This window comes from Mastomys coucha, unplaced genomic scaffold (genome assembly GCF_008632895.1).
Source record: "Mastomys coucha isolate ucsf_1 unplaced genomic scaffold, UCSF_Mcou_1 pScaffold11, whole genome shotgun sequence".
NCBI classification, from domain to species: domain Eukaryota; kingdom Metazoa; phylum Chordata; class Mammalia; order Rodentia; family Muridae; genus Mastomys; species Mastomys coucha.
In genome coordinates, this window is record NW_022196893.1 from 34,861,733 (window position 1) to 34,872,424 (window position 10,692).

At 37.7% G+C, this 10,692-nt stretch overlaps 1 protein-coding gene across 4 annotated transcripts in view; it reads right to left on the reverse strand.

Annotated features, from left to right (window-relative positions):
• Gtsf1 (gametocyte specific factor 1) overlaps positions 1–9,582 on the reverse strand; it is a 22,018-nt gene extending 12,436 nt beyond the window's left edge. The window contains exons 1-3 of one of the 4 annotated variants that reach the window (XM_031357551.1): positions 9,468–9,582; positions 6,310–6,354; positions 3,450–3,550 (exon numbers count right to left, since the gene is read on the reverse strand). In XM_031357551.1, coding sequence (XP_031213411.1) covers positions 3,450–3,550; positions 6,310–6,325 — 117 coding nt within the window. In that variant the 5' untranslated portion in view covers positions 6,326–6,354; positions 9,468–9,582. The other 3 variants (XM_031357535.1, XM_031357543.1, XM_031357528.1) reach the window with 3 other exon arrangements.
• Positions 9,583–10,692: the final 1,110 nt, after the last annotated feature.

Below are 10,692 nucleotides of genomic sequence, written 5' to 3' on the forward strand. Positions count from 1 at the left end.
ATATCCTAATTGATTGAAATCCAAAAATATGAGGAATTAGAAGTTTATTGACTGTCATCCAATGGTCTAATTTGGTAATTGGAGAAATAGGTCCAATATTTATACAATCCATATACACTTTCAGCTTGTTTGTTTGTGACAGTGTCTTGCTGTGTACAACATAATGGTCTTGAGATCTTGCTTCTCCTATCTCAGCCTCTCTATTAGTAGTATTCTTTATTTCATGTTTTTACACTATACTATGGTTTTCAGAACAGCTTACATATTTTAAAAGTATTTATATACCCAAAAGAAATGTAGACAAATTGGGAGGGGGCTTGTAAGAGAACAACGAAGAGTGAGACTGAATGCTTTGCTTGACATTTGTAACTCTTGCATAAAGTTACCACAGTAAGAGCCAAGATTTTTAAGCTCTACTAAATACAAAACAAACAAAGCCACTTTATATATTTATGTTCATTTAAGAAAATATTAGTGCCGGGCAGTGGTGGTGCATGCCTTTAATTCCAGCACTTGGGAGGCAGAGGCAGGCGGATTTCTGAGTTCGAGATCAGCCTGGTCTACAGAGTGAGTTCCAGGACAGCCAGGGCTATACAGAGAAACCCTGTCTCAAAAAACCAAAAACCAAAAAAAAAAAAAAAAAAAAAAAAAAAAAAAAAAAAAAAGGAAATTTTAGTAGTGATGTATTATTTTAATATGTTTGGAGTTATTTAAAATTTATATTGAAAAAAAGTATGTATTTTCAGTATTGCCAAAAACAAGCATCTACATAAGACTGTTAAAGTGATTGTTGTTTTATAATCAAACAACTTTTATAATACTCATTTTTATTGTTATAATATTTTATGAATTTTAAAGAATATGACAAAAAATATTGTAGATATTGAAGGGGGTTGGTATTGGGAGGAGTTGGGATACAAAAGGAAAACAAGAATGTGATTGAATTCTATTTACTTAAAATATGTTTTTAAATGTTAACAAATTCAGATAAATTGAAATCATGTAACTCTTCTCATCATAATGCAATAAAACTTAAAAAAAAAAAAAAAAGCCCCAACTCAATAGTCACACTGAAAATGGCCAACTAAGACTAGAACTTCTTCTGGGCCCACTAGTTTAGGCTCAGTGTCTTTCTGTGGCATGTTAATTTCCATAGTAAAAATTATATTTAAAACTGTAAAAAAAAAAAGATGGCTCAGAGGTTAAGAGCACTGCTGCTTTTGCACAGAACCTGGATTCAGTCCCAGCACCCACATGGTAGATTACAACCATATGTAACTTCAGTTCCATATGCTTTTTCAGTTACAGTTTCCTTCAGTTACAAAGCTTTCTCAGGCACCAGATACACATATGATGTATATGCAGGCAAAACACGTATATACATAAAACATAAATCTTAAAACAATGTTTAGAAAGAGATCTTACACTTTATTGTGTGTATGTACACATGAGTACAGGTGCCTGTAGAAGGCCAGATGAGGGCCTGGATTTCGTATACTTGGATCTTACACTTTGTGTGTATGCACACATGAGTACAGGTGCCTGTGGAAGGCCAGATGAGGGCCTGGATTTCGTATATTTGGATCTTACACTTTGTGTGTGTGCACACATGAGTACAGGTGCCTGTGAGGGCCAGAAGAGGGCCTGGATTTCATATATTTGGATCTTACACTTTGTGTGTGTGTACACATGAGTACAGGTGCCTGTGGAGGCCAGATGAGGGCCTGGATCTCGTATACTTGGATCTTACACTTTGTGTGTGTGTACACATGAGTACAGGTGCCTGTGGAGGCCAGATGAGGGCCTGGATCTCGCATACTTGGATCTTACACTTTGTGTGTGTGCACACATGAGTACAGGTGCCTGTGGAAGGCCAGATGAGGGCCTGGATTTCGTATACTTGGATCTTACACTTTGTGTGTGTGCACTCATGAGTACAGGTGCCTGTGAAGGCCAGATGAGGGCCTGGATCTCGTATACTTGGAGTTATAAGCAGTTGTGAGTTGACTGATATGGGGGGTTGGAACCGAATGTGTGATCTCTGGAAGAGTAGCAAGTACTTTTAACCACTGAGCCATTTCTATAGCCCTGACACCAATATCCTAACAACCCTATGCAAGTACTTTTTAATTAACAAAGAACTTGATTAGGTTACATCATTAGCTAAGTCTATAAAGAAGTAACCAGAGAGAAATGCTAAAAAAATAAAAATAAAAAAAGGTTTGAGGTTATAGAGATAGCTCAGTGGTCAACAGTACTTACTGCTCTTGCAGAGGACCTACCTGCCTTCAGGGTGGCTCAGAACTGCCTACTGCTAACTCCAGTTCCAAGAGGTCTAACACCCTCTTCTGGCCTCTGAGTACCTGTGTGTACACTGTGCACACAAACTTACACAGACATACACATAAAAAAAATCTTTAAAAAGCTGTTGCAATGAATGTTTGTTAGTGAAGATGTAAACAGAGGGGTATACTGTGGGACACATTGTGACACACTACAGCTACCATTACAAGATGTTTTGTATGCTTTATTATTTGTATGTTTTTTATTTTGGGGGGAGGTTGTAAGGGCCAGGGGCAGATGTGAGGGGATAGGAAGATGAGTGGGACAGGTATACATGATGTGAAACAAAGAGTAAAGTTAAAAAAGGTAAAAAAAAGATGTTGAAATTTGGGGAGTTATTTTTAGGAACAATATTTTTTTGGGCCAACAATTTTAAGCAAAAAATCAGAAAGAGATGTAATAGAGGGACCGGAGAGATGGCCTAGTGGTTAGAAACACTTGTTGCATATTTGGAGGACCCAGATTTGCTTCATGACACCCACATGATCTTTAGTAACTATCCTTTAACTCTTCCAGAAGATCCAATATCCTCTTTAGACTTCTACAGGCACTAGGCACACACATGGTGCACATATACTTAATTAAATTTAAATGCTCATACACATAAAATCTAAAACTATTTTTAAAAGAAACAATGAACACATCAAGCTTAATAAGGGGGAGTTTCTTGTTACTTGGAAAAAATTAGTGATTCTTTGTTTTTCCAGAAACCAAGCTAAATAAATTTGTGCCTATTTTTTAAAAAAAGAATATCAATGTCAGATACAGATACCAAAAGTTTAGAATTTAATCCAAGCTATATATAATTCATAGTTAATATCTTAAAAAACCATGAGTGATTGTACATGCCTAGATACTCTAAAGACACTTTTTTTAAACAATGCTTTGTTGCTAGTACGGAGGAAGAAAATAAAAGATAAAATTTTATATACTTCAAAGAATAAAACAAACAGTTGTAAATATTGAAATTTAACAAAGGTAGACTTGCCAAACAATCTGGCATTCAACTAAAATATTTATGTTAAATTATTTGTTGCTTAAAAGGCTTGGCTCTTCAGAAGAACTCAAAAGGCATTAAAGGGCATATTATAAAAATAATATCCTACCTTTCTGCACTTGATAAGATGATAAGGAAACCTGCAGGCCCTGATCTGGTGATTTTTATCATAGGGGCACTGTAATAACTTTTCAGGGTCCAGGGAGTCGACTGAAAGAGAGAAAAATACAGTTTAAGTATACAGTATAATAGGACACTAACACTAGACTACATTAGTGTTTTCAATAAATCCACAGTGAAAGAATAAGGCATTCTAAAGATTTATTTATTTATTATATGTAAGTACACTGTAGCTGTCTTCAGACACACCAGAAGAGGGCATCAGATCTCATTATGGGTGGTTGTGAGCCACCATGTGGTTGCTGGGATTTGAACTCATGACCTTTCGAAGAGCAGTCGGTGCTCTTCCCCACTGAGCCATCTCATCAGCCCCAGAATAAGGCATTCTAAAGAGAAGTTAGATTTAAAAAAGTGTGACTGGCTTCGTGGTAGTGGCACATGCCTTTAATCCCAGTACTCAGGAAGCAGAAGCAGGTGGATCACTGAGTTCGAGGTCAGCCTGGTCTACAGAATGAGTCCAGGATATCCAGAACTATACAAAGAAACCCTGTCTTGAAGAAAACAAAATATAAAACAAAAACAAAAACAAACAAACAAGAGGTGTGATTAAATGATTAAAAGTGAAATGGAACTATGAGACAATAAAATTGTGTTAACACTGGCTCTTAAGTACAGTAGTATCAAGAATGGTGTACTGAGGTTTCATTCACATTTGCCTGAATACAGTTTTCATTCTTATAATAAAATGACACCCACACTAACTTTTTCCTTTGCCTTTTTTTTCTTTTTTTAAGATTTATTTATTTTATGTGAGTGCACTGTTGCTCTCTTCAGACATATCAGAAGAGGGCATTGGCTCCCGTTACAGATGGTCATGAGCCGCCATGTGGTTGCTGGGAATTGAACTTAGGACTCTGAAAGAGCAGTCAGTGCCCTTAACTGCTGAGCCATCTCTCCAGCACCCCCTTTTCCTATCTTAAAAGTAACAATTTGTGGTCATTTTCATTCCCTAGATATTCCAACTACAGTTTCCCAACTAATACTCTAAAGTTGGAATGGACTGCTGGTGTACCAATATAACCAGTGTGGCCTACTGCACTTTCCAACGCTTTCTAATCTCCTCATTAGCATCCTTGTCTATTTCTAGTTAAGAAGTTGATAGCCACAGTGCTTCAATTGAGTGTTCTATGAAGTACTAGTAACCAGAGTTTTCCACAAATCTGTTCTTTGCTTTACTCCTTCCTGTATGTAGTACTGGCTGCTCTCGTTCCCTTGACAATGCTCTCATTTCTTTTGTCATGTAGGTGATTTTACTTTTCATATTTTGGAACATAGATGAGAAAAAAGTTCCTTAATCTAATGACTACCAAACTGGCTAGCTAAAATAAAAATAAACTGCAAAGACAGAACCTCCTACAGCTAAGGCAATTGTAGACACAGACTGCTGTGTCAAGAAAACCCTGAACCTATACCATGTTACTCAAAGCTGCCCTTAGGCTATCCAAGCTGCCCAGGCTATGCCCCAAATCTTAACAAGCCTGGTTAAAGAAAAAAATTAAATAGTGCAAAATAGTGAGAGCAAAAGCCACCTAATAAAACACTCTTGCCACCCCAGAAGGTAAGGATAAAAGCAAGACAAACAATTCACCATTGATAAGAAGTTTATAAACCAGGAGACTGCAATGAAAATCAGAAACCAAAGGGGAATTGAAACTGACAGTTTCACTGGAAAGAGTGGTAAACACGGAATAAATTGCTAACCATGGTCATGATGCAAATCAGCTTGAAAGGTGATCTGAAGGACAGAACGAATAGGGAGGCAAGGTCCCAGAGGACAGGGATGCTTATTATGCCACTGAGCTCTTAGCCAGCAATCTCTTATTATTTCTGAAGCTTTAGAACACCCAGGGAGCATTCACAGATGAAATTCTTATTAGTTTTCCTTCATTTAATCCATTCCATCACTATCAAATGTCAGCAGTTGACAGAATGGAGGTACCCCATGATTCACACATATTATAACTACCCATATAGAACATGTGTCAAAGTTGATAATGAGAACTATCATAAATGCTTTACTTAGTCTGGCAAATTAGGTCAGCTCTAATTTACTGTTCTATCTTGAAAAGAATCTGTCCATCTACCTATCTGTCTGTCTGATCCATCTATTTATCTACATCCATCCATCCATCTATCCATTCACTATCAATCATCCATTCATCTATCTATGTTGGTCACCAATCTAACCATCAATCAATCATCCATCTATCCATCTACCTAATCTATCTATCTATCATCTTGGTATTAAAATATGGGTCTTGAGAATGCTACACAAATGCTCTACCACTGACTTACATCTCCAAATATTGTAAAAATTTTGTACTTATTGTGTGTGGTGTGTGTATAGGTCAGAGGACAACTTTATAGAGTAAGCTTTCTCTCCTACTTTTACAAGAGTTCTAAAACTCAAACTAAGGTTGTCAGGCTTATATGGTAATGAACCATCTCAGTGGGCTACTGGTTTATCTTTTGATGTTCTTTCTGTGAAGCCCATGATGGCCTAGAAGTTGTTATTCTCATGATTCAGCTTCATTACAGTTGGTTCTCATATGTCTTTAATTACTTAAGTTTAAAGTGTTTGTTTCAGACAATTTTTTTTAGGGTAATATGGTGGTAGACTAAAGTGTCTTATTTAAAATTTGAGCATCTGTATACCTCAATACCACACAGACCTTTCTTTCTCAACATTTCAGGGAGGAATCTGAAGTTTTCACAATATACAGTCTAGTCAGGCATCAAACTACACATAAATAATGCATTATTTTCTAAAAGCAGCAAGTAGTACATACTGTAAGTGTCTTCCATGCTGATGGCAAAGGAGTCCTGTTCAAGTGCTAGAGGGAAAAGCATGGTTCAGAGAATCAGAAATGAAATGCATCAAATAGTAGCCTTAAGATGTGGAGTCATTCCTGGAACTGAAGCTGCCCCAAGTTCAATAAAATAAATCCTTAGCACACAACCTTCTCCCTAGTTTCTTCTTAAAGGCATTCTTTATTCTTATGACTAAGTTTAGCATCATTCCAGAATTCACATTCTTGGAATAAATAGCTAGGTCAAATATTAGACAACTGACAAACTACATTCAGGTGACAACATAACAATTTATTTTAAGTGGTATTACAACACCTGCCACTGTTTACATGCTATTAGGATTAGATGGTATTTAACATAAGTAATGGGGGCTAAGTCAAGGTCATAAAAATACCAACATTTAAACTACTTTAAAGCTCTTCTTTCCAGGTGGAAAGATGATTAAATGGTTAAGAGTTCTGGGTGCTCTTAGAGACATCTGGGTTTGATTCCCAGCACCCACATGGCTCCAGTTTCAGGGAATAAGGTGCCCTCTCCTGGCTTCTGTGGGCAAAATGCACACAAACAAATGTAAAATAAAAAAAAAAAATCTCATTTAATAACCTTTCTTCTTTTTTGAGAGACAGAGTTTCTCTGTATATCCCTGGCTGTCCTGGAACTCAATCTGCAGACCAGGCTGACCTTGAATTCACAGAGATCCACCTGCCTCTGCCTCTGTCTCCTGAGTGCTGGGATTAAAGGCATTTTCAACCATACCCAGATTAGTAATTTTTCTTAATCAATGATCAGAAAATGTCACACCAATGTTCTCCCTTTCTAGTCATGCTTCATTATGTTCCTCTCATTTCCTACATAATGTTAAGATAAATACTATTCCAGTCAGTGCTGATTACTTAACTGCACTGAGGGAATATATGTGAATGTTAAAAAAATTAAGAGCTCATAGAGAACACTTAAGAGAACAAATATAACAAACATGAAAAAAATTAAAAGAGAAAATGTCTCAGAGTTTGAATTCTCTTTTACTGGAATTCTACTGAACACTGATTTTGTTCACTTATTATGAAAAAACTGATTTTGTATATACCCTCTCCCATAGGAATCTTCTGAAAATTGGATGCACATATAGCAGTTGTCTCTAAGTAAGTTCTCCTTTGGTCTCTCACACAAATTCCACACTCCTTACCCCCATTCTATGACATAAGCAGCATTAGAACCTTTGTTAGGAAATACAGGTAATCAACTAAACTCTAGTTTAGTACTTTTCTCCAGAGTCCATTTGTTAATGGCAATCACTAGGGAAACTATCGGAGAATTACTCTTCATGTTTGGGTTAAACTATCTTGAGTCATATGGAACTTCTACTACAGTTATGTCATACTTTGTTAAAAATAAAAAAAGGTTTTAAGGAAGAACCAAGAATTACATTGTTTTTTAAAAAGGTATAAAAAAGAACGATGAATAAGATATTCAGGGACTTAAGAGAGCTGACCTATTCTTTCTTAGGAAACAGACTAATTCCAAATAGGCCAAGGACGCTGGAAGTAATAACATCATCATTCAGCTGTCTCTTATCTTCCCCATCAAATTGTTAACAGGTGATTTGATTCCTTTCCCCCAATAATAGGCTGTCGGTGAATTGGACAAAGTGAGGATCTGAAGCTACTGTTTATAAACTCTGAAAAAAGTTGCAGATCTCAGTAAAATAGTAATTTCTTTCCCCTTACAAAAAGGACTCCCACTCCCAGCCCTCATCCCTCACCCCAGATTCGAGGAGATTCAAGCAAAAAGAACCTGGAGGAGGTTACCTAGAAAACAAGGCAGAAAAAGGTATCAGGCAGCTGGTCAAGCAGACGATGGCCGACGCAGCTGGTGTTCAGGGCTTAAGGCTGAGGAGTGAGGGAAGACACTACTTCGAAGGTATCTCATACATGAACTGCTTACAAGGGCTGACCCGAGCCAAGACTCTACCGCCTTGCCTCTTTCCTACCTCAGTCCAGAAGCTCTCCCCACCGCCGACTTCGCCTCACAGCCAAGCCCCGGCAACGCCCACTTCCGGCCTGATGCCAGGGCGTGGCCGCATTTCCTGTGACTGCGCTTGCGCTTGCGCAGGCTCAGTGCAGCGAGGCCAACGCTTGTGCTGTCATTTTTCTTTGGCTCACCCTCTAACCCCTGAGCCTGCTTATTGGGGTCTTCGGTGTCTTTGATCTATCCACGAACCTTCCTCTACTCTCTGGCCTAAATAGTCCTACGTGGGTGGAAAACTTCCTTTGGTGACTTTTGAGCGGCCATCTTAGAAAAATCAGGGAAAGAATGGGACTGGTTGGTGTAGTGTGCTGTTTATAAGGAAGCCTTGTTTGTGGAAGTTACTGAGACAGAAATGTAATTTAGATTTTGAGAGTTCAAAAGAGGAATGATGGAGACAGGTACAGCAGTTTAAAGAAAAATCAAAAAGGGCAGGGATTTTTGTGTCCATGTAGTGCATGTAGGCTCTGGATTGAAAAGGCAACGATAGTCCCAGAGTAGTTGGGAGTATGATACGGTGTTGGTGGGATTGAAGGGAGTTTTAGGTTAGAAAGGACAGATGGGTCAAAGAACTCAAAGCAGGAAATGCAAAACACTGCGAGCGTTGTTCAGAAAGCACACCATTCCAAAACTATTTATATACCTACCTAAATATATTTGTCCACAACGTACGTAGGGAAACAGGTACTAAATTGGACTGATGGTCAAATGGGAGTACAACATATGCCAGGAAGTGGTAGAAAGACTAAATTGCTATAAGGAAGAAATTAGTAGGGCTTAAGACATTCTTATTGCAGGATAATGGTTCTTAATTATGTCTGCATATTAGAATCATCTGGGGAGTGCTTAAGACACACCATGAAACTGAGTGATGACACAGCTTTTGATTCCAGCACTCAGGAGGCAGAGGTAGGTGATCTCTGAGTTCAAGGCCAGCCAGGTCTACAAACATAGAGAAACCATGTCTTAAAAAAAATCAAACCAAACCAACCAACCAACCAACCAACGAACCAAAACCCCAACCCCTCTCCACTCAAGAAAGATTATGTAAATTCCCCTCCTTGACCAATTAATCAGAAGAGAGCCAGGCATAGTTATTTTTAAAACTTACACAGATGATTCTAATGTTTGTCCAGACTAAGACCACTGATTTAGGCACTGACTTGAATTTACAAAAGCATTTCTTTCACCTGGATGGCCTGGATGATTCATAGAAGCAAGCTGTTAAGTGCTTTTTTTCAGAGAGAAATTGCTTCATTGAAAACATCACAAAGCATTTCAGGAAAAGCTGTTCTCTCTCTCTCTCTCTCTCTCTCTCTCTCTGGTAACTTCACTTCAGATTGTTAGGAAACAGCTTAAAACAATTCTTATGAGATCCTGAATTTTGAATTTCTCACAATATCATTCGTGTAGAATTAGTGGGGTCAGAGTGGTTTGAACTTAAATATTTTTTAAGGCTTTAAATCATAGAGCTCTGGTGCAATTTTTATTCCTGTTGCTATGACCCATAAGTACTTTTCATTTAGATACTTATAGATTGAATTTTCTGAGGAAGAAAAAGCTAAGGACTTGAGAGAATGGGAACAGGGAGTTGGTCCTAAACCAGAACCCTAATTAGGCTCCGTTGCAGGGTGGCAGGATTCTCAGCTGGTAGAAGCTGTTCCATTTAGTGCCAGCAGATAAACCTACATTAACTTATAAACAAAGCCAAAGCTGTCTTTCAGTGGTGATGGAAATAAAGATGTGCCATACATCTGTTCTGTCTATTCTTAAATGCTTTGTTCATTTTCTTTCAAGTCAAAAAATTATGCTTTATCTGAGATTCCCACTGAGTTTTCTTTCAGACTATTTTTTCCACCCAGGTTGATAATATTTGAAAATGGAAAAACAATGAGACCAAGTAATTTACACAAGGTTCATTCGAGGAGCTAGTTAAGATTACTATCCAAAACCGAGTCTGGCCCTTGCTGGCTCTGTGTATATACTATTGTTCTTAAATTACATGTATATAATATAATATATATGAATTTATAAACACTAATAAGTAAAGCCAATGGTCTAATGAGTAAGAAGAACTTGTGTGACTCTTCAGAAACGTTCAATATTCGATAAGTTGATGAAATGGCTCAGTGGGTAAGTGATTGGTTGCCAAGCCTGATGACCCAAGTTCAATCCCTGGGACAAACTCCTGGAAGTTGTCCTCTGGCATACACATGTGCACCATGATATACATGTGAACATACATCCAAATAAATAAGTGTAATAATATAAAAAGAACATTTCAGTGTTTCAGAAATCCTAATACACTTTCATCCAGCAGAAGACTATTTTTTTTT